We start from the raw sequence: 24,115 nt of genomic DNA, 5'->3' as shown, positions 1-24,115 counted from the left end.
GTTCTGTGCCCATATAAAGGCACAAGGCTGCAGGCTGAGTTATACAGGGAACTCTGAGTATCACTCATGTATTATAAGGGATAATGTACCCCCTACTGTAAATGATAAGGATATTAGCAGTCACTGAGGGGTTCTGTGCCCATATAAAGGCACAAGGCTGCAGGCTGAGTTATACAGGGAACTCTGAGTATCACTCATGTATTATAAGGGATAATGTACCCCCTACTGTAAATGATAAGGATATTAGCAGTCACTGAGGGGTTCTGTGCCCATATAAAGGCACAAGGCTGCAGGCTGAGTTATACAGGGAACTCGGAGTATCACTCATGTATTATAAGGGATAATGTACCCCCTACTGTAAATGATAAGGATATTAGCAGTCACTGAGGGGTTCTGTGCCCCCCATATAAAGGCACAAGGCTGCAGGCTGAGTTATACAGGGAACTCTGAGTATCACTCATGTATTATAAGGGATAATGTACCCCCTACTGTAAATGATAAGGATATTAGCAGTCACTGAGGGGTTCTGTGCCCATATAAAGGCACAAGGCTGCAGGCTGAGTTATACAGGGAACTCTGAGTATCACTCATGTATTATAAGGGATAATGTACCCCCTACTGTAAATGATAAGGATATTAGCAGTCACTGAGGGGCTCTGTGCCCATATAAAGGCACAAGGCTGCTGGCTGAGTTATACAGGGAACTCTGAGTATCACTCATGTATTATAAGGGATAATGTACCCCCTACTGTAAATGATAAGGATATTAGCAGTCACTGAGGGGTTCTGTGCCCATATAAAGGCACAAGGCTGCAGGCTGAGTTATACAGGGAACTCTGAGTATCACTCATGTATTATAAGGGATAATGTACCCCCTACTGTAAATGATAAGGATATTAGCAGTCACTGAGGGGTTCTGTGCCCCCCATATAAAGGCACAAGGCTGCAGGCTGAGTTATACAGGGAACTCTGAGTATCACTCATGTATTATAAGGGATAATGTACCCCCTACTGTAAATGATAAGGATATTAGCAGTCACTGAGGGGTTCTGTGCCCATATAAAGGCACAAGGCTGCAGGCTGAGTTATACAGGGAACTCTGAGTATCACTCGTGTATTATAAGGGATAATGTACCCCCTACTGTAAATGATAAGGATATTAGCAGTCACTGAGGGGTTCTGTGCCCATATAAAGGCACAAGGCTGCAGGCTGAGTTATACAGGGAACTCTGAGTATCACTCATGTATTATAAGGGATAATGTACCCCCTACTGTAAATGATAAGGATATTAGCAGTCACTGAGGGGTCTGTGCCCCCCATATAAAGGCACAAGGCTGCAGGCTGAGTTATACAGGGAACTCTGAGTATCACTCATGTATTATAAGGGATAATGTACCCCCTACTGTAAATGATAAGGATATTAGAAGTCACTGAGGAGCCACACACTATGCAGGCTGGGGAGAATAACACACCATGCATTATCTGCTCTCTAAATGTTGGAGTCTGAGCATGAAGCTTGGCATGGGCCCCACCAACATTTGTGGGCGCAGCCAGCAGCCAACCCTCAGGCAGCTGGAGGCCAAAAGCTTCTAACCCACCCTTACATGGCCGCAGCAGGGAGAGTGGATAAATATAACCACGCTGGCACAGAGATTAAGGCGGCAGTTTGCTGCGAGTAGGCTGCCTTGGCAGGAGAGGGAATCATACACTCGGCAGTGGGAGTTTAGATTGGTCTAGATTTTACCCCATCCTGACCTACAGGGCATGTAGGAGTGGTAGAACCCTAACATACAAGTGGGCATTCAGAACATCACCGACCAGTTATAATTGGTGCTTAGTGATGTAATTTGTCACATGACTCAATGACAATTTGTGTATTAAAATAAAGTACCCCTTGTTGAATATTATAAGTCCCCTCAGACTTCCTTCAGCCCTATGCTTTTATATATGGTCACGTGACTCTCTGTGACTTCTAATATCCTTATATTTGTCAACAGGGGTCATTTATAGTGAATAAAGTACTAACGATGGTAAAATATAAGATTCCAAGTCACTGAGGAGTTTCATATAGAGGGATAAGGCCCGAGGGACTTCTAATATCCTCATATTTTACAACAGTGGGTGAATTATTTATTATAGAAAAGTACCAGAGAAATGACATCTCTTAGTGATGACATCCCAAAGTACGATTATAATATTATTATTTACAGGAAATTCATGGCTCGTGTGTTGTGATAAAACTCCCACTCATTACATTAACGGGAGGTTCCCTAGGTGCCACAATACTCCCGCTGCATGGCACCCAAAATGGGGTTTATATGGCCTCGAATCCACCCCCTATTTCTTTTCTTCTTGGGTCGGGTACCCACAAAGCGGTCAGGATGCCCCCCACCACGCTGCATGGCGCCCAAAAAGGCATTTATATGGCCACGAATTCACCCCCTATTTCTTTTCTCCTTGGGTCAGGTACCCACAAAGCGGTTAGAATGTCCCCACCACGCTGCATGGCGCCCAAAATGGGGTTTATATGGCCACGAATTCACCCCCTATTTCTTTTCTCCTTGGGTCAGGTACCCACAAAGCGGTTAGAATGTCCCCACCACGCTGCATGGCGCCCAAAATGGGGTTTATATGGGCTCGAATTCACCCCCTATTTCTTTTCTCCTTGGGTCGGGTACCCACAAAGCGGTCAGGATGTCCCCACCATGCTGCATGGCGCCCAAAATGGGGTTTATATGGGCTCGAATTCACCCCCTATTTCTTTTCTCCTTGGGTCAGGTACCCACAAAGCGGTTAGAATGTCCCCACCACGCTGCATGGCGCCCAAAATGGGGTTTATATGGCCACGAATTCACCCCCTATTTCTTTTCTCCTTGGGTCAGGTACCCACAAAGCGGTTAGAATGTCCCCACCACGCTGCATGGCACCCAAAATGGGGTTTATATGGCCACGAATTCACCCCCTATTTCTTTTCTCCTTGGGTCGAGTACCCACAAAGCGGTTAGAATGTCCCCACCACGCTGCATGGCGCCCAAAATGGGGTTTATATGGCCACGAATTCACCCCCTATTTCTTTTCTCCTTGGGTCGAGTACCCACAAAGCGGTCAGGATGTCCCCACCACGCGAGTGACCCGTAGGCCTCTAGCTCTGGGCAATATACTTCAAGCTGGCCAACTACGTCAAAGTCATCCCTTCTGGCCAGTCCTACACTGACTGACCTATATAAGTAATTTAAGACTTTGACTTGGTTGGCCAGCTTGAAGTATATTGCAATGTACGGACAAACAATCCCTCTTTTTGGGGAGGGAAGACATTTCTTAGTAGCTGAATGCACAGAAATGACCTAATGTCCTATTTCTACATATTGATAATGGGTGAGTGCAGAGGAATTTTTGCAGTTGTTTATATGTATTTTGTGGTCACAACCTCATTGCACCCCCGCCTAATGATTTACAATTTAGTGGTTGAGCACAACTTTCCCTTTTCTTGTGTTATTCTCTAGCTCCTGGCCCAAGACCCAGTAAACGAGGCTCTGTCTCTTTAAGTCCTACTTTCCAGCGCTCTCTGTAACTTTCTTATTTTCCTTTATTATTATTATTTTTAATATGAATGCAAAATGACTGCGGTTACACATTCCCCAGGTGGACACAATCCACTCTTATTAAAACTAAAGCACTTTAATAATGGAGAAAAAAAAAATACTATTCTCAAGCCGCCCACCCCTCCCGTACACTCTCGCCGACTCTCTCTCTCTGTCTCTTTTTCTCCCTTCCACCCCCGGCTCCCCTTAACTCCCTTCAATTTAATGAGACGCGGGCGCGGGGAGGGAGCGGGCGTTAGAGCGGAGTTGTTAAAGTAATATTGGAAAGCACGGGCGTCCGGGGTTGGTTAAGTACAAAGAAATCCCTGCAAAGCGTTAAATAAACAGAGGCTGAATCCTTCTGCTGGTTACTGTATACTCCGTGTAACGGGGCCCTCAGAATAGATCTGAGATCCGCCGAGAGGCAGGGGAGGCTTCACAATTCCAATAAAGATCTCAAATTGAAGAAGACCCTGCTGTGAGTTCCGGGAGAAAATTAAAGAGCGCTCAATCTTAAGTGACAGATGACTTGTCTCAATGTCACAACTGCCAGGGGATTAGTGATAATATGGCAATATATTACAAAGGGAGGGGGGGGATAAGCCAGGGGAGGCTTCTGCCTTCTACAGCGTGCAGCTCTCCTTAGGTACCATCCATCCAGCTCTTCCGTCTGTCCCTCTCTGCCACCTGCTCCATCCTCACTGCCTGTTATAGCCGCCCGGCAAGGCAAATGCTCGCTGCAACCATCAAAGGCACCTTACACACCGTATATATATATCTATAATGGGACCTTATAATGATATAATTACTCCTAGTGTCTGTGACTCCACTGGGGCAGGGACTGATGGGAATGTGATAGGGGCCTTAGATTGTAAGCTCACTGGGGCAGGGGCTGATGGGAATGTGATAGGGACCTTAGATTGTAAGCTCACTGGGGCAGGGACTGATGGGAATGTGATAGGGACCTTAGATTGTAAGCTCACTGGGGCAGGGACTGATGGGAATGTGATAGGGACCTTAAATTGTAAGCTCACTGGGGCAGGGGCTGATGGGAATGGGATAGGGGCCTTAGATTGTAAGCTCACTGGGGCAGGGACTGATGGGAATGTGATAGGGGCCTTAGATTATAAGCTCCACTGGGGCAAGGGCTGATGGGAATGTGATAGGGACCTTAGATTGTAAGCTCACTGGGGCAGGGGCTGAAGGGAATGTGATAGGGACCTTAGATTGTAAGCTCACTGGGGCAGGGACTGATGGGAATGTGATAGGGACCTTAGATTGTAAGCTCACTGGGGCCGGGGCTGATGGGAATGTGATAGGGACCTTAGATTGTAAGCTCCACTGGGGCAGGGACTGATGGGAATGTGATAGGGCCCTTAGATTGTAAGCTCACTGGGGCAGGGACTGATGGGAATGTGATAGGGACCTTAGATTGTAAGCTCCACTGGGGCAGGGACTGATGGGAATGTGATAGGGACCTTAGATTGTAAGCTCCACTGGGACAGGGGCTGATGGGAATGTGATAGGGACCTTAGAGTGTAAGCTCACTGGGGCAGGGGCAGATGGGAATGTGATAGGGACCTTAGATTGTAAGCTCACTGGGGCAGGGGCTGATGGGAATGTAATAGGGACCTTAGATTGTAAGCTCACTGGGGCAGGGGCTGATGGGAATGTGGGCAACAGTGATATATTTCCGGGTAACAAAAGATGGGAACCTTTTTGAGTACCAAGGTCCCTTTTTAGGCAGCATAGGGATTCCCCTGTACTAAGCACAATTCAGCAGGAACAGCCCCCTAAGTTTGCTCATAGCCTGTACAGAGAGATACCATAAAACTATAGCAGCATAGGGATTCCCCTGTACTAAGCACAATTCAGCAGGAACAGCCCCCTAAGTTTGCTCATAGCCTGTACAAAGAGATACCATAAAACTATGGCACATAGGGATTCCCCTGTACTAAGCACAATTCAGCAGGAACAGCCCCCTAAGTTTGCTCATAGCCTGTACAGAGAGATACCATAAAACTATGGCACATAGGGATTCCCCTGTACTAAGCACAATTCAGCAGGAACAGCCCCCTAAGTTTGCTCATAGCCTGTACAGAGAGATACCATAAAACTATGGCAGCATAGAGATTCCCCTGTACTGAGCACAATTCAGCAGGAACAGCCCCCAAGTTTGCTCATAGCCTGGATATTTGCAGTGTTTAGAGTCTCACCTTGCCTCCAGCACGCCTGATTTTCAGGAAATCTTCCATTAGAAGGTTAGATAAAATATCCTCCATCTTCATTTCTGAGACACTGTGCAGAGGCAGGAGAGAAAGGGGTATTCACAGGAGCAGAAGTCTGACAGCACAGTACAATGCAGGCTTATCTCTAAATACTGTTCAACTACAATTCCCAGAATCCTCCAGCAACCAGAGAAAGGTTGGCATGCAGCTAAGCAATATTTATTATTTATAAATACCAGATGCTACAGAACTACAACTCCCGCCAGTTACGCTTATAGTCACTTTTTTGTACCTGCAAAATGGTGCAGCTTCCTGTTAATCATGTGACTGTCTCTATTATCCTTACCTGATCTTATGCTCTGCCAGGGTTTGTAGGTATGCGGCCTCAGATGGTATGAGAATCAGCAGGCTGCTCCCCTGAGCGCCCAACCTTGCCGTGCGTCCCACGCGGTGAATGTATTCTGCTGCTGAGGCCGGAGCGCTGAACTGGGGGGAATATATAAATACAAATATACAGAGAAGGAATGTTCTGGGCACACAATAAGCTGTATCCCCATACTGTACTGTCTAAGGGAAACACTATGTCACCTCCCTCCCATATGTATAAATACAAATATACAGAGAAGGAATGTTCTGGGCACACAATAAGCTGTACCCCCATACTGTACTGTCTAAGGGAAACACTATGGCACCTCCCTCCCATATGTATAAATACAAATATACAGAGAAGGAATGTTCTGGGCACACAATAAGCTGTATCCCCATACTGTACTGTCTAAGGGAAACACTATGGCACCTCCCTCCCATATGTATAAATACAAATATACAGAGAAGGAATGTTCTGGGCACACAATAAGCTGTACCCCCATACTGTACTGTCTAAGGGAAACACTATGGCACCTCCCTCCCATATGTATAAATACAAATATACAGAGAAGGAATGTTCTGGGCACACAATAAGCTGTATCCCCATACTGTACTGTCTAAGGGAAACACTATGGCACCTCCCTCCCATATGTATAAATACAAATATACAGAGAAGGAATGTTCTGGGCACACAATAAGCTGTACCCTCATACTGTACTGTCTAAGGGAAACACTATGGCACCTCCCTCCCATATGTATAAATACAAATATACAGAGAAGGAATGTTCTGGGCACACAATAAGCTGTATCCCCATACTGTACTGTCTAAGGGAAACACTATGGCACCTCCCTCCCATATGTATAAATACAAATATACAGAGAAGGAATGTTCTGGGCACACAATAAGCTGTACCCCCATACTGTACTGTCTAAGGGAAACACTATGGCACCTCCCTCCCATATGTATAAATACAAATATACAGAGAAGGAATGTTCTGGGCACACAATAAGCTGTACCCTCATACTGTACTGTCTAAGGGAAACACTATGGCACCTCCCTCCCATATGTATAAATACAAATATACAGAGAAGGAATGTTCTGGGCACACAATAAGCTGTACCCCCATACTGTACTGTCTAAGGGAAACACTATGGCACCTCCCTCCCATATGTATAAATACAAATATACAGAGAAGGAATGTTCTGGGCACACAATAAGCTGTACCCCCATTCTGTACTGTCTAAGGGAAACACTATGGCACCTCCCTCCCATATGTATAAATACAAATATACAAAGAAAGCTATACTCTCATACTGCACTGTCTAGTTCCAAGTCTAGTAACCCATAGGAACCAGATGTTTGTTTTAAAGAGCAATTGGTTGCTATGGGTTACTAGACCAGTAGCATTATCCCCATACACAGAGCAACCTTACTGCAGGCGGTGAGACCTTTCAATGGCCTACATCTATAATATGTCAGTATGGATTACACATCTGCCAAAATTCAATCATTTACCCGCGTTAACTCTTTCCTAGACAGCTCAGATGTGGGAACACCATAACCCAAGAAAGAGAGAAGAGCGGTGACAAAGAGACAGGCACACAGTGAGTGACAGAGGAATTCTAGAAACCCCTAATTACCCCGATGATAAGTCCCTTATCTGAAATCTATTCTGGCCTTTCCAGGCAGCCATGAGAAATCCATCAGCTCCTTAGCATTAGAGAGGGGAGCGCCGCTCAGATGTGACTGTCAGGGGAGCGCTGCTATGTGACATGTAAAGACAAAACACCTGCTGGATATGGAGATAATGGGGCACGTCTCGCAGGATTCTGTCTGTCCGTCGCTTTCACCCCGCTCCCTGTCTCCTCGTTAGCCTGCCTGTATCTATTCTGAGCCATTCCAATGAGGAGCCCAAATGGGAAAGTGACACCAGGAAGGCTAGTTCTGTACCCTTGCTCTTGATTAGGGCCTAGCCTAGTGTAATGCCCAGCTGTTTGTATGCACACACAATGCAACATGCACACAGCTTTGCACTCCTGCCAAGTCCAATTCATACAGATAGCTAGAATCTCAGCCATAAAGCAGGGCAGGACTGCTGCTTACAATGGGGGGATCAGATAGGATCTGTGCCACTGTGACAGAATGCTCTGTTATACAGATAGCTAGAATCTCAGCCATAAAGCAGGGCAGGACTGCTGCTTACAATGGGGGGATCAGATAGGATCTGTGCCACTGTGACAGAATGCTCTGTTATACAGATAGCTAGAATCTCAGCCATAAAGCAGGGCAGGACTGCTGCTTACAATGGGGGGATCAGATAGGATCTGTGCCACTGTGACAGAATGCTCTGTTATACAGATAGCTAGAATCTCAGCCATAAAGCAGGGCAGGACTACAGTTTTGTGAAAAGAAAATGAGTTGAGGGAGGTTCTTACCTGCACTATCCATGTGACCTGAGGAAGGTCCAAACCTCTGGCTGCTACATCCTGCACATAAAGAGGGAAAAAAACAATAAAATTGACAGCTCTTTAATAACTGACTCAGATTTAACCCGCTAATAAGTTTTGGGCTTCTGTATCAGCCCAAGGCCCCCACAGCCCTTTTACAGGGAAGGTCCAAGCTTTTGATAATGCCCCAATAGTTCCCCACATTTAATTCTGCCGATTCACAGCACATGCTATGGGCTGGGGCCAGTTAGGGAACAACTGACAATATGCAGTAAATACACTATATCAAAATCATAAAGGAAATCTTATCAGTAATTAATTGAGCCACCAACAGGGCAGTAGTCTAGTTAGACTTTAATGGGAGTGGGGCTTAGCCAAGAATGGGTGGGATACGGTGATGTGTTGGGTCAAGAACGGGACAGGGCCTGGGTGGATCAGAGGTGTTTTTTTTCAAACATGGGGCCCAACAGTATTATAGTTGGCAGGAACATCCACTCAAGGGGCCTTGAAAAGGGCCCAGAACCTAGGCACCCCTGGGCTGTGAAATCTGCCCACTAAGTAGTAAAAAAATGATTTTTGATGGCGCCTCTGCATATTGGCATAGAACCCAGCACATTCTAACAATCCTGTAGCTTCTCAACAAGTGACCAGAGCACACTGGGCATGTGCAGTGCCACTGACACACAAGAGAAAGCCTAACAAGATGGGGAGCTGCTGGGGGCAACTATAGGGCTGCTGAACCTCTGGTCTGATACCCCGATACCATAAGTTTAGTACATAGAAACACAATACACATGTTCATTTTTAGACTCACTTCATTTCTACTGAGCACAGAATTTTTTATTTCCATTCAAAGTATCAGTTACATTCTGTGGTTGTGCGGAGCGGCACTGTTCTACTTGCTGCCTTTGAAAGGAATCTGCTGCCGGCAACAGGTAGGAGAGTGGTACTGCAAGTGGCAGCGATTTTCTACCTACTCCCATTCCTATGGGAAGCAGGCCCGGACTGGCAATCTGTGGGTTCTGAGGGGCTGCTGAAAGGTGCCACAGACAATCACTATTTATTGGGCTGGGGGGGCTGTTTGTGCCTCTGGGTACTTGGAATGCCAGGGGGGGCTGTAAGGTGCCAAAGACAGTCACTATTTATTGGGCTGGGGGGGGGGGCTGTTTGTGCCTCTGGGTACTGGGAATGCCAGGGGGGCTGTAAGGTGCCACAGACACTCACTATTTATTGGGCTGGGGGGGGGCTGTTTGTGCCTCTGGGTACTGGGAATGCCAGGGGGGCTGTAAGGTGCCACAGACAGTCACTATTTATTGGGCTGGGGGGGGGCTGTTTGTGCCTCTGGGTACTGGGAATGCCAGGGGGGCTGTAAGGTGCCACAGACAGTCACTATTTATTGGGCTGGGGGGCTGTTTGTGCCTCTGGGTACTGGGAATGCCAGGGGGGCTGTAAGGTGCCACAGACAGTCACTATTTATTGGGCTGGGGGGGGGCTGTTTGTGCCTCTGGGTACTGGGAATGCCAGGGAGGCTGTAAGGTGCCACAGACAGTCACTATTTATTGGGCTGGGGGGGGGGGGGCTGTTTGTGCCTCTGGGTACTGGGAATGCCAGGGGGGCTGTAAGGTGCCATAGACAGTCACTATTTTTGGGCTGGGGGACTGTTTGTGTCTCTGGGTACTGGGAATGCCAGGGGGGCTGTAAGGTGCCAAAGACAGTCACTATTTATTGGGCTGGGGGGGGGGGGCTGTTTGTGCCTCTGGGTACTGGGAATGCCAGGGGGGCTGTAAGGTGCCAAAGACAGTCACTATTTATTGGGCTGGGGGGGGGGGGGCTGTTTGTGCCTCTGGGTACTGGGAATGCCAGGGGGGCTGTAAGGTGCCACAGACAGTCACTATTTATTGGGCTGGGGGGGCTGTTTGTGCCTCTGGGTACTGGGAATGCCAGGGGGGCTGTAAGGTGCCACAGACAGTCACTATTTATTGGGCTGGGGGGAGCGGTTTGTGCCTCTGGGTACTGGGAATGCCAGGGGGGCTGTAAGGTGCCACAGACAGTCACTATTTATTGGGCGGGGGGGGGGCTGTTTGTGCCTCTGGGTACTGGGAATGCCAGGGGGGCTGTAAGGTGCCACAGACAGTCACTATTTATTGGGCTGGGGGGGGGCTGTTTGGGCCTCTGTGTACTGGGAATGCCAGGGACTATTTTGTATCCCATTCCAGCCACAGGCAGACTTTCACTTTAAAGTCGCAGAAGAGGGATCATTTAGAAATTACAAGGACATTTTTGGAACAGAGCTACGGGCGACAGGTATCCCTGGCACAAACCTTATCTGAAGGGCATTATGATCAGACAGTTCCAGCCCACCTTGAGCCGCAAAGGTTAAACTAGAAAAACAAACGGGGCTTTAAGCAGCCCGAAAAGATCATGTTCTGAACTCAGCGATATCATCAGCGGCTGCTGGAGTCATTTCGACAGCCACCTTGCCCGTCCCTGGCAGAGCTCATCATTCTAGAGGGTGCCAGGAGGAGGAGGGAGAAGGGAAAAAGCAAAAAGGTCATTTAGAAAATGTTTTGCTGTTTACTCAGCCACACTAACTCGAGTTGCCACTTTCTGGCGCTGCCAGCCAAGAGTCCTGGCCTCCTGCGTTGGGCTCAGCCTGCCTTGATTACGCAGCCCAATCTGTTGCCGTGACGACAGGGGATACATACCCGCTGATAGGTCTCCGCTCTCAGAAAATAATGACTTTTGGCAGGCCGCGAAAGGTGGGGACACTTGCCTTTAACTATCTGGCATGGAGAAACCGATGTCCCCCCCCTCCTTCTCCTTTCCTGTTGCCCTGCTAGATGCCATGCTTGGTGAGCTACTGGGGTAAATAAATGAGTCATTTTAATCCGACTGACAGGTGGGCACGTGAGCAAGCTGGCTCCCATCTGTGCGTTGCAGGGATCGGATTCTGTAAGGGAAAGTCATCTTACACATGCTCCGGCACCCACCGATGTCTGTGTATTCAACAGCAGCCAATGGGCTCGGCAGAAGGACTAGAGGAGTAGATAAAGGGGACCTGGCACCCTAAGAAATAATTCCAAATCCATCGTGTCAGTTGAGAAGAATAAACTTCTATCTAGGAAATGCTGAATGGAAAGTTAATGTCATAGTAGTTAATAATCTGAGGAGGCGGGGCAGGCAATTTATGATTGACAGCTCCGATTATTAAATACATTTATAACGGGCATGGATGATTTAATTAAAAACATCATTTGGGTTTCATGTTTAATTTGTAAAGGACGTTTATTATAGGGCTTTTTATGTCTGGGTGACTTTGCCGAAGTTTTAGCTCTCCCCGGCTGCCGAAGAGTTAAGCAGGGCTCCGCCTCCCGTCTGCAGTCGGCTAAGCTGTTTTCGCCTCTAATTACTCCAGATAGCTGTAATTTACAGGTTGGTGGTTGGTAGGACGCTCCAAGATTCACACGTTCCCTGATCAACAGCTGCCACTATTAGAGAGCTAATTGTGCAGCCTTCTGTAGCGTTCAGCAGGCTCTCTGCCGCGGGATTGCGGGCACAAACTGGCCGCGGCGGAAGCGTGCCAGGGCCGCCGGCAAGAGATATTAAAACTTGCCCATCTCCTGCCAGTGGAGGGGAGATGAAGGGCACACAAGGAACAGGAAACTAGTGGAAATGTTGGCAATATTCTCCATTACTAACTTTGCTTGGTCTCCTCTTGAGACTGTAAAGGTGCCCATACACATTAAGATCCACGTGCTTGGCGAGATCGTCAAGCGAGCGGATCTTCTCCCAATATTCCCACCTACGGGTGGGCGATATTGGGAAAATGTAGGCTAATTCAATCGTTTGGCCCTGGGGCCAAACAATCCAGTTATAGTGGTAGCAATGGGCGCAGTCGGTTCGGGGACCGCATCAACGAGCCAATGCAGTCCCCAATCTGACTAAATCTTTTAACCTGTCCCATCGATATCTGGCCGATTTCAGATGTCGGTCGGGCAGCCCCCTCGTTCCTGCCCCTACACGGGCCACGGGACTGATATCGGCAGCTACAATTGGCCCGTGTATGGCCACCTTTAGGCTAAAGGTGGCCATACAAAGGTAGATTTAAGGTGCCCTTTTGAGTCTGTCTGTGAATAGGGACCCCTGACTGGCCTCCCCAATGGATATCCGAGTGGAAATCAGGCAGGTTTGATTTTCCTGTTGGATCAGGGACCACATCAGTGTAATTATAATTCAACCAAATTAGCCTGCCTTAGGTGGGAATATCTGGAGAAGAGCGCTTGTTTGGCAACCTCACGAAACGAGTGGATTTTACAGTGTATGGCCATCTTAAGACTGCACTGAAGGGTCTCAGTGTGACTGTGGGTTGATGTACCTTGGGGGACAGTGGCACAACCAGACAGGCTTATTCTGTGTGTAATTGCAAGCCACAGTGTCTGACCCATGCAGCCATTCTTAGTGTCTATATGCACATATAGCCAGAGTACCACAGTTGCCTGGTGTGTTAGAAGACCTGGGGCATCGAGGCTATAAGCATATGTATAGGCCCAAATTTTTGACAAGATGGATGGGCATAGGGAGGCATGGCATCTGGCACCGCCTACCAGCAAAGCCTGCCCAGTCACTGCCAACAGTCAGTATGGTTATCACACCGTGACAGTGGGCAATGGGGTTAAACTAATTACAGGAGCTAAGTTATCTTTAGGTATATACCTATAACACAACATGGATGTTGTGGACATATAATTACATACCAGAAGTAAAGTAAAGATCTCCTTTGAATCTCTGTGTGTTTGAATTGGGACCTCGTTCACTTGTATAGGTGCACCAAGCACCCTGGAATTAGGTGCAAGGCAATGTAATGCAGCCACTTGTGCACAGCATTTGAATACGCACAGTCTAGCACACATAAGTATATAAGGCCCCCAATTGGCTTACTGCACCTGTAGGACTACAGAGCACATCACTGGGTTGAATGCATTAGACCAGTGATCCCCAACCAGTGGCCCGGGGCCAACATTTTGCTCACCAACCCCTTGGATGGGATTCAAAACAGGACCTGGCATTTCAGGTACACAGAGGCCCAAACAGCCCCCCCACCAGCCCAATAAATAGTGACTGTCTGTGGCACCTTATAGCCCCCCTGGCATTTGCCTGAACCCACAGATTGTCAGTCCAGGCCTGTTCCAGTAGCACAAGAATGCATCAGTTCCCTTTAATTTAGTTTTTAAACACATATAAAGGCATAAAGTGGCATTCTCAGCTGAAGCATTGGTGGGTTGTGGGCACATTAAAATATACTCACCGTACACAGGAGTATGCCAGCCTGGCAGTGGGTGAATTGTTGGAAAACCTCTGTCCTTTCCTGTAGGCCCAGAAAAAATTAACAGTAATCATTGCTAAAAACTGGCACATTTGATCTACTTTTGTGGCATTCAGATTATTTCTTCTTAAACCTTTATACAACTTTAATTTGGATTATGTATTTTCCCCTGACCTTGGTGTCTAGTTTCTAGGGATGGTCATCGTAGCAAACCAGGGTTTGGATCCCAGTTGGGCCGGTTTTGAGAAGGAACTTGTCCCAACCCACCTTTGGGGGGTAACACTATACCACCAATACAGTCAGGGATGTGGAGCCCAGACACAACATACACTTTTGATAACAACTGTAAACTGAGGTGGCCATACTGACCCCCATTAAACCTGAATGTTGATGCCCATCTGTCACAATGAACCCACCTGACCCAGGCATTTCAGGGCAGCCTATGCATCGTTAGGAGCTACTGTATATTGTCTTGGCTACATCCTGTCAAAAGTGAACTTCCCCTTTAATCTACAAAAAACCTCCCCAGTACTTACAGTGTTAACACCAACTTAATGTTTAATAAGTTCTGCTGCTGTATTCAAAAAAAACAAACATTATAGAATCCAAATGTAACTTGCACCAAAAGGCGAAGCAGTATGAGCACACCTATGCAGCTGATTTGTACCAGCAGAAACTCCCATAATCCCCAGTCAACAAACAACTTTACCTTGTTCAGGTATATATGCACTTGGGGTTTGGGTGAAGCTACTAGAGAGTTAAAAGGAGTATTTCCCTCCTCCGCCTTCTCCCAACAGCCTGCAGTGTTTCCCCTCTGCCAAACTGCTGCACGTGTCTTGCTGGGAAGATTAAGGGGATCCGGTTACCGTCCTCGTTTGGGACAAAAGCACAGAAACAGCCGTGTCCCTTACAGGCACCGTGGGTGTGGTGGCGGGAAGGATGGGGAGTGGGATACTATCACTTTGTTACAAATGTGAGACAGAGTGCCACCATCTGGGAGCTGCTGTTTATTCCCACTAATGATCCTAATGGGAGGACATCAGGAACTAATTGCCCCCCAATCCCAGCACTCTCTGGGAGGCTGCGAGCAAGGCCGCTTCTGTTGCCACTAACAGCTGGTCAGGGCAGGATTAGGCCAAACAAAAGCTCTCAGGTGGCGAGCAGGAATGAGGCCACAAAACTGCTGCTTTCCCCTTTACTTATTGTGTGCAGTGGGACAACACGGAAGCAATGTACAATTCACGGGCAAAGTATAACTGATTCCCATAGGTGCACAGGCCAGGACTACCACCCATAGGTGCAGCACAGAAGGACTGTAAATGACTAGTGCTGAGCATGACTACTGCAATATATATGGTATAGCTGGTAACTCACCTCTTGCTCCATGTTGCCATGAAGGCGCAGGAAGTCGTCGGGGCCCATTGCTGAGTCTCCCATAGTGAGGACTTTGCTGAGCAGACTGTGGTAGAATTCCACCAATTCACAGCTTGGAAAGAACACAATCATCTTCGGTTTCTTGGCACACTAGAGGAGCAAAAACAGAGTGTTATACCCTATATATATGCCATACAGGAATTTTAATAGGACGATGGGATAAACTGTGGATTGTATTTATCTGTTTTTGGCTACAGAAAAAGCAGACCCTTCAACTACCAGGGTGCCCAGAAAGTACAAGGGGGCCATTGCAGCAATGGTTAATGCAGTTTCAATAGATTTTATGTTTTGATGTTGTATTGCTACATAGCTTGCTGGGATTTTGCAGGTCAATGTCTGGAGATCCATAGTTTGCCCAAACTAAAGCCAGCCATACACGCATCCATATTATCATACCAAACTTTATTTTGCGCGATATTTGGTGCGTATATGGCGGCTTGAAGAGGCGACCGATATTGCAGAAGGCTGCGGATATCGATCGACTCGTCGATTGGCCAGGTTAAAAGATTTTGATTGGGTGCCATTGAAGGCGCCCGAGCAAAATCTATGTTCAGGGCTGAATCGTCAGGTGGAGGTAGAACGTCAGTGGAGGGTGGGAACGAAGAATTGCTATCTGTATGGCCACCTTTACTCTAGCTCTTACCTTCCATTTCCCCAGTATAAAGGCAGCCAGTGTAACCAGCTTAAGCTTGCTGGGAGCCACCACTGCGTGCTGGTGGAGCTTCTCTGGCATAGCAAAGCAGGAAGAGTCTCCATCTTTCTTGTCCTCCTTAGGTTTCCCACCATGCTTGTCTTCCCTGTTAGTATCCTCAGCAATGGTCACACTGACGGGATCATTCAAGCTGATATCCGCCAGTCGGGCGACTCCTAGAGAAGCAAAATGGGACGCATAGTGTTACTAATAAGAGAAGAGTCTGTGGGACAGACCATTTGTTTTAAGTTCTAGAGTTTAGAGCAAAACCGGAAATGAAAGGCAGGTCTGGACTGGGATTAGCACAGAGCTAATATGTGACTTACCTGGGCTGAGGGTGGCTGAGAGCAGGACGTTCTGTCTGTGCTGGCACTGGCTGTTCAATGCATTCAATATGGCCGTGACATCTTTTTCAAAGCCCATATCCAGAATCCTGAAAGTAACACAAATCTCAGACCAGTCCCAAGAATAAATAGAATATCTTAGCAGGGAGGGGAATCGCTCTCTTACGTTAAAGGGGAACTTCACTCAAAAGCATATGTTTGCCTAATGACAAAATATCAGTCTAAGCAAGTTTTCCAATATCCATGTATTAGATCATTGTAATGCTATTAAAAGCAGCATTTGTTTATCCCTTTCTGTTCTCTGGTTCTGACTCGTGAAATAACTTGCAATTGGTCTTCATTCTCAGTTATATAGCTTTTTGTTCAGCAGCTCTCCACAACAGCAGCCGTGCGGTTGCTAGGGTTTTGTTAACCATAGCAACCAGGCTGCGGTTTAAATGTGAGACAGGAGTGGGACTGAATAGAAAGATAAGTAATAAGAAGTAACAGTAATAACTAAAATTGTAAGTTCTCAAAGCAATAGATTTTGGCTGTAGGGGTGAGTGACCCCATTTGGAAGCTGGAAGCATAAGGCAAATAATTAAAAAACTATAAAGAATAAACAATAAAGACCAATTGCAAAGTTGCTAGGAATAGGGCATTCTATAAACACACTAAAAGTGAATGTAAAGGTGAACCACCCCTTTATTCAGCTGGCTTCTGCTGCACTGTTTCAGGACTCAGGACCAGCAGTGCAGAGAATAGAAACAGCCAGGCAGATACTGCTTTTAGTTGCAATAACAAATGTTACATGTTACAATGTTAGCCATATCTGCTGAATACAGCAGTAACATTGCTCTCAAACGGCCCAGTTACCTATCGGCTTCATCCACAACCAGCCAGCGAGCCCGGGTAAAGTGAATACTTTTGGTGGACCGGATGTGGTCGAGCAGCCTGCCCGGTGTGGAAATGAGAATGTTTATTCCCTTACGGAGCCTATACAGAGAAACAAAATGAGACTGGAGTGAAAATAGCACTGGGTTGGACCAAAACAGTTACATTCATCTAGAAACAAAAAGATGACAAAATCTGCCAATCTCAGTCATGCTGCAGTTGGTCTTCTACTTTCTTTGTTAATGAACCTAATACTCGTGAAAAAAAATACTCAAGCTGAGAACAAGAATAGGAGACAAATCACCTTCTGGAAGCAGCAAAAGTGTGGAGGTATTTTCAAGGACAAGTATTTTATGTGCACTGCTGTACCTTTATACTTTATATGAGTTACTTTTGCAAGATAAAATCTAAAGGCAAAGTACAAGTAAAATCACCGGGGGGGGTCAGTGATTCTAGTTTTTTGCCTGTTTGCAACTGTTCCAGGCATTGCCACTGGTTCTGGGCAAGAGCATACAGAGTACAGAATTATTATCGGAGATTTCTGTACTCCTAGAATTGGTAGAGGGGGCACCTGTGAAAACTAAATAGTATGAAACATGGCACTCAGCAAACATCACCCTAGGCGGGTGTGGTAATTGTAGAAGGGAACACTAACCTGGGGTAGAAGGTAATGGACTAGAATCAATGGGCGGTGCATAATAACTTGGCACACCCCCCGGTAATTCTACAATTCCTTCTCCTTTATATCTAATGCCATGCTTGATGAAAATACATATAATGTACTACAGGGACTAATTCATCCTTTCTTTCTTATGATGGAGTTACCTGGCCTTTTCCGACTTCCTTTTCTCTCCTCCCATCAGAACTCCCGGAACAATCCAGGTGAAAGGCTACAAGTGACAGACAAAGGAATCAAGGCCACATTAACCATGAGCACTATTTAATAACACTAATCCAAACATACTATTCCTGCATTTACCAACCTTGAGTAGCTTCTGGATAGTGGAGAAACTCTGCAGAGCAAGCTGTGGGAGCAAGAAGATCAGTGAGTGATGGATAATCATATTCACAATCAAACGGGGGCCCTATTCTGATTTATTGAATAATTATAAATGCAACGCCATTCTTAAATGAATGCAGGTCACTGCAAGGTCTGGCAGCAGCTTAATGTGTTGCAAAGATTGGTAACCATTCTAACATTATTCATGACAATTGTGGCCACTAGGGGTCAGTGTTTCACTGCAGTCTCCGGATAAGGTTTAACTTGTTGCTCTAATGAGCACCATAACTATAAAAACAGCACAAGTTGTAACAGAGTAACGTATGACCGTATGCCTCAATTGACATTTAAAGAAAGTATGTTTCTTATTTATAAGTGTTATTCTGAATAAGTTCTCTGTGTTTTGGTATAATGCAGTCAGTGCAAAAATGGTTTCTTACCTCTCTAGTGGGCACTAAAACGAGGGCATATGGACCATCACTGCGCTGTATGGGGGGGCAGAACAATATCCATGTTAGCATCAGTTCTTTAATCATATAGCAGCAAATATATGAGTTAAACAGTATTATAGACAAAGTAAAATAACCAGGAGGCTCTCATATAATAATAAAGCCAGAAAATTTTGGCTAATCCCCCAACCATCAACACAAGCGTATATATAGATACAGTCACTGGGCTGTTATTAAACACATTTCAGCCAACTGAACTTTGTTCAATCAAGGGAAAAAGCAGTGTAAATAATTAGTGTTCTAGATTTGCTACCTGGATCTTGGGAGTCACCCCTTGGAGCGACTGAACAAGCGGAACTCCATAGGCCATTGTCTTTCCTGCAATAAGAGAGAGAGAGGTCACATGAGATAATTACACTGAATTAAAAATTACTATTAGCCGTTGTTTTCGAGTATAAATTAAAAAAAAAGAAGGTGGTTATTCATACAATCATTGCAGAGAGATTCAAAGATACAGTTACTCATAGAATATCATGTCTTATACCATTTTTATTAACAATTTGGCCACTGGAGGGCACTGTTGCTAAGGATAGCTCATCAGAGCAATCATGGCTGCCCACACTGATATAAATAAGCACAAATGTGCAGATAAATAAGGCTCCTTGGGAAAATATGCTGTGTCTATATGCTTCTGTTGAACATTTCTAGGTAAATAAAATAAATACAAACCCTACTCATAAAGTAAAGCAAATTAAATAAAAAAAATTAGGACACACTAAATACATAACTTTCGAATGTAGCCTAATAAAATAACCTAAAATTCAAAATGACCATTCATTTCTTAAAATCTGTATGAACCTCTTTGCACTTGCAGTAGATCCGGCTGAGGTGGGCTACTGTTTAAAATGGGGTGTCGTGGTTTCAATCCCCCTGATATTCTGGAACAGCTGGCAGTAGGCCTAGATTTTTTTTTTTTTTTTTGTGGTTTTTCAATAATTTAGCTTTTTGTTTAGAAGTTCTGCAGATTGGAATTTCAGCTGGTATCTGGTTGCTAGGGTCCGATTTACCCTAGCAACCAGGCTGTAGTTTCTAGCTCTGCTGCAATCAGAGGAAACCAAGCGTCAAATTCTCAAGTCTGAGAATGTAATCTCAGCTTAAAAGAGAAGACTTTTCAGTTCAACCCCACAAATGCTTTTAAAGTTACCAGGGGCAGCAAACTGCCACCTCCTGTCTGCCGCCTTGTGACAGAAATGGCACTGGCATAATGAACATATACAAAGCTTACCAGAACCTGTCTGTGATCGTACCAGGACATCTCGGCCTGCAAGGAGGGCGGGGATGGTCTGTTTCTGAACACTTAATCAAAAGAAAATACAGCGCATTATTTTGCAAGGAATTATGGGAAACTTGCTGATTGCTTCAGGAATCAAGAGTCAGTGCTGTGCAGAATATAAACAGCCAGGCAGACACCTCTTTCAACAGAAATTACATTTACACATAACTTGTATAAAAAAAAGAGTTTAACATGTATATAGGAAAGCTGCTTAGAAATTCCTTTTTACTATTTTTTGTCAAAAAAAAGGAGTTCCCCTTTAATGTAATGTTATAAATGTTACACATAGGTTTATATAAGATACATATATCATGCATTATTACTGGCACATACCTTGTCGTATTTGTCATATTCATAACTGTGTTAATTGTTGAAACCTGACAAAGGTAAATGGATATACATTAATTTTCCAGAGTTGTACCCTATTAAAAAAACCCTGTATATTTGTATTTATACATATGGGAGGGAGGTGCCATAGTGTTTCCCTTAGACAGTACAGTATGGGGGTACAGCTTATTGTGTGCCCAGAACATTCCTTCTCTGTATATTTGTATTTATACATATGGGAGGGAGGTGCCATAGTGTTTCCCTTAGACAGTACAGTATGAGGGTACAGCTTATTGTGTGCCCAGAACATTCCTTCTCTGTATATTTGTATTTATACATATGGGAGGGAGGTGCCATAGTGTTTCCCTTAGACAGTACAGTATGAGGGTACAGCTTATTGTGTGCCCAGAACATTCCTTCTCTGTATATTTGTATTTATACATATGGGAGTGAGGTGCCATAGTGTTTCCCTTAGACAGTACAGTATGAGGGTACAGCTTATTGTGTGCCCAGAACATTCCTTCTCTGTATATTTGTATTTATACATATGGGAGGGAGGTGCCATAGTGTTTCCCTTAGACAGTACAGTATGAGGGTACAGCTTATTGTGTGCCCAGAACATTCCTTCTCTGTATATTTGTATTTATACATATGGGAGGGAGGTGCCATAGTGTTTCCCTTAGACAGTACAGTATGAGGGTACAGCTTATTGTGTGCCCAGAACATTCCTTCTCTGTATATTTGTATTTATACATATGGGAGGGAGGTGCCATAGTGTTTCCCTTAGACAGTACAGTATGGGGGTACAGCTTATTGTGTGCCCAGAACATTCCTTCTCTGTATATTTGTATTTATACATATGGGAGGGAGGTGCCATAGTGTTTCCCTTAGACAGTACAGTATGGGGGTACAGCTTATTGTGTGCCCAGAACATTCCTTCTCTGTATATTTGTATTTATACATATGGGAGGGAGGTGCCATAGTGTTTCCCTTAGACAGTACAGTATGAGGGTACAGCTTATTGTGTGCCCAGAACATTCCTTCTCTGTATATTTGTATTTATACATATGGGAGGGGGTGCCATAGTGTTTCTCTTAGACAGTACAGTATGGGGGTACAGCTTATTGTGTGCCCAGAACATTCCTTCTCTGTATATTTGTATTTATACATATGGGAGGGAGGTGCCATAGTGTTTCTCTTAGACAGTACAGTATGGGGGTACAGCTTATTGTGTGCCCAGAACATTCCTTCTCTGTATATTTGTATTTATACATATGGGAGGGGGTGCCATAGTGTTTCTCTTAGACAGTACAGTATGGGGGTACAGCTTATTGTGTGCCCAGAACATTCCTTCTCTGTATATTTGTATTTATACATATGGGAGGGTGGTGCCATAGTGTTTCTCTTAGACAGTACAGTATGGGGGTACAGCTTATTGTGTGCCCAGAACATTCCTTCTCTGTATATTTGTATTTATACATATGGGAGGGAGGTGCCATAGTGTTTCCCTTAGACAGTACAGTATGGGGGTACAGCTTATTGTGTGCCCAGAACATTCCTTCTCTGTATATTTGTATGTATACATATGGGAGGGAGGTGCCATAGTGTTTCCCTTAGACAGTACAGTATGAGGGTACAGCTTATTGTGTGCCCAGAACATAAAATTCACTTACCAGGTGAGGATGAAGGCCCAGATCAGAGAAAGAGTCGGCAGAAAACACCTTTTCTTTTAACTGCTTTACTGCAGGTCTGTGTGAAGAAGAGAGAATTATAAATAAGTACAACCAGGAACTGACTAGGACAAATACCAAAAACTCCATAACCACAAAGAATAAATAATACTTAGCATTATATTCTATGCATACACATTATACTGAAATGCATCATTAAAAGGGGATATGTCTGTCTGTCCCTTTCCCTTCCCTGCACTGCTGGTTCTGACTCCTGATACAACTCCCCAATATCCATTCATTCCTCATTCTCACTGGGTTTATAGTTATGTGTAACTGTCACTGTGTCTGTCCCTTTCCCTTCTCTGCACTGCTGGTTCTGACTCCTGATACAACTCCCCAATATCCATTCATCCCTCATTCTCACTGGGTTTATAGTTATGTGTAACTGTCACTGTGTCTGTCCCTTTCCCTTCCCTGCACTGCTGGTTCTGACTCCTGATACAACTCCCCAATATCCATTCATTCCTCATTCTCACTGGGTTTATAGTTATGTGTAACTGTCACTGTGTCTGTCCCTTTCCCTTCTCTGCACTGCTGGTTCTGACTCCTGATACAACTCCCCAATATCCATTCATTCCTCATTCTCACTGGGTTTATAGTTATGTGTAACTGTCACTGTGTCTGTCCCTTTCCCTTCCCTGCACTGCTGGTTCTGACTCCTGATACAACTCCCCAATATCCATTCATTCCTCATTCTCACTGGGTTTATAGTTATAACTGCAGAGCAAAAGAAGCCATAACAAACTTTCCCTCACACCAGACTGGCAATCTGTGGGCTCAGGCAAATGCCAGGGGGGCTGTAAGGTGCCACAGACACTCACTATTTATTGGGCTGGGGGGGCTGTTTGTGCCTCTGGGTACTGGGAATGCCAGGGGGGCTGTAAGGTGCCACAGACAGTCACTATTTATTGGGCTGGGGGGGGCTGTTTGTGCCTCTGGGTACTGGGAATGCCAGGGGGGCTGTAAGGTGCCACAGACAGTCACTATTTATTGGGCTGGGGGGGGGGGCTGTTTGTGCCTCTGGGTACTGGGAATGCCAGGGGGGCTGTAAGGTGCCACAGACAGTCACTATTTATTGGGCTGGGGGGGCTGTTTGTGCCTCTGGGTACTGGGAATGCCAGGGGCTGCTGTAAGGTGCCACAGACAGTCACTATTTATTGGGCTGGGGGGGGCTGTTTGTGCCTCTGGGTACTGGGAATGCCAGGGGGGGCTGTAAGGTGCCACAGACAGTCACTATTTATTGGGCTGGGGGGGTGGCTGTTTGTGCCTCTGGGTACTGGGAATGCCAGGGGGGCTGTAAGGTGCCACAGACAGTCACTATTTATTGGGCTGGGGGGGGGGGGGCTGTTTGTGCCTCTGGGTACTGGGAATGCCAGGGGGGCTGTAAGGTGCCACAGACAGTCACTATTTATTGGGCTGGGGGGGGTGGCTGTTTGTGCCTCTGGGTACTGGGAATGCCAGGGGGGCTGTAAGGTGCCACAGACAGTCACTATTTATTGGGCTGGGGGGGGGCTGTTTGTGCCTCTGGGTACTGGGAATGCCAGGGGGGCTGTAAGGTGCCACAGACAGTCACTATTTATTGGGCTGGGGGGGGCTGTTTGTGCCTTTGGGTACTGGGAATGCCAGGGGGGCTGTAAGGTGCCATAGTCACTCACTATTTATTGGGCTGGGGGGGGGGGGTGTTTGTGCCTCTGGGTACTGGGAATGCCAGGGGGGCTGTAAGGTGCCACAGACAGTCACTATTTATTGGGCTGGGGGGGCTGTTTGTGCCTCTGGGTACTGGGAATGCCAGGGGGGCTGTAAGGTGCCACAGACAGTCACTATTTATTGGGCTGGGGGGGGGACTGTTTGTGCCTCTGGGTACTGGGAATGCCAGGGGGGCTGTAAGGTGCCACAGACAGTCACTATTTATTGGGCTGGGGGGGGCTGTTTGTGCCTCTGGGTACTGGGAATGCCAGGGGGGCTGTAAGGTGCCACAGACAGT

General features: G+C 46.0%; 1 protein-coding gene across 1 annotated transcript in view; it reads right to left on the bottom strand.

The window, feature by feature from the left end:
• ddx31 (DEAD-box helicase 31) overlaps positions 1-24,115 on the bottom strand; it is a 45,915-nt gene that overhangs the window by 16,939 nt on the left and 4,861 nt on the right. The window contains exons 3-17 of the mRNA XM_031890693.1: positions 22,072-22,147; positions 20,405-20,448; positions 20,024-20,094; positions 19,052-19,116; positions 18,730-18,774; positions 18,273-18,314; positions 18,115-18,179; positions 17,272-17,391; positions 16,399-16,505; positions 16,025-16,248; positions 15,322-15,471; positions 13,930-13,989; positions 8,613-8,663; positions 6,157-6,296; positions 5,799-5,880 (exon numbers count right to left, since the gene is read on the bottom strand). Of these exons, the coding sequence (XP_031746553.1) occupies positions 5,799-5,880; positions 6,157-6,296; positions 8,613-8,663; positions 13,930-13,989; positions 15,322-15,471; positions 16,025-16,248; positions 16,399-16,505; positions 17,272-17,391; positions 18,115-18,179; positions 18,273-18,314; positions 18,730-18,774; positions 19,052-19,116; positions 20,024-20,094; positions 20,405-20,448; positions 22,072-22,147 (1,342 nt within the window). The remainder of the gene's footprint in view (positions 1-5,798; positions 5,881-6,156; positions 6,297-8,612; positions 8,664-13,929; positions 13,990-15,321; positions 15,472-16,024; positions 16,249-16,398; positions 16,506-17,271; positions 17,392-18,114; positions 18,180-18,272; positions 18,315-18,729; positions 18,775-19,051; positions 19,117-20,023; positions 20,095-20,404; positions 20,449-22,071; positions 22,148-24,115) is intronic.

This window comes from Xenopus tropicalis, chromosome 8, assembly GCF_000004195.4.
Source record: "Xenopus tropicalis strain Nigerian chromosome 8, UCB_Xtro_10.0, whole genome shotgun sequence".
NCBI classification, from domain to species: Eukaryota; Metazoa; Chordata; class Amphibia; order Anura; family Pipidae; genus Xenopus; species Xenopus tropicalis.
The sequence above is the reverse complement of the archived record's forward strand: the minus strand, read 5'-3'. Positions and strand labels throughout refer to the sequence as shown.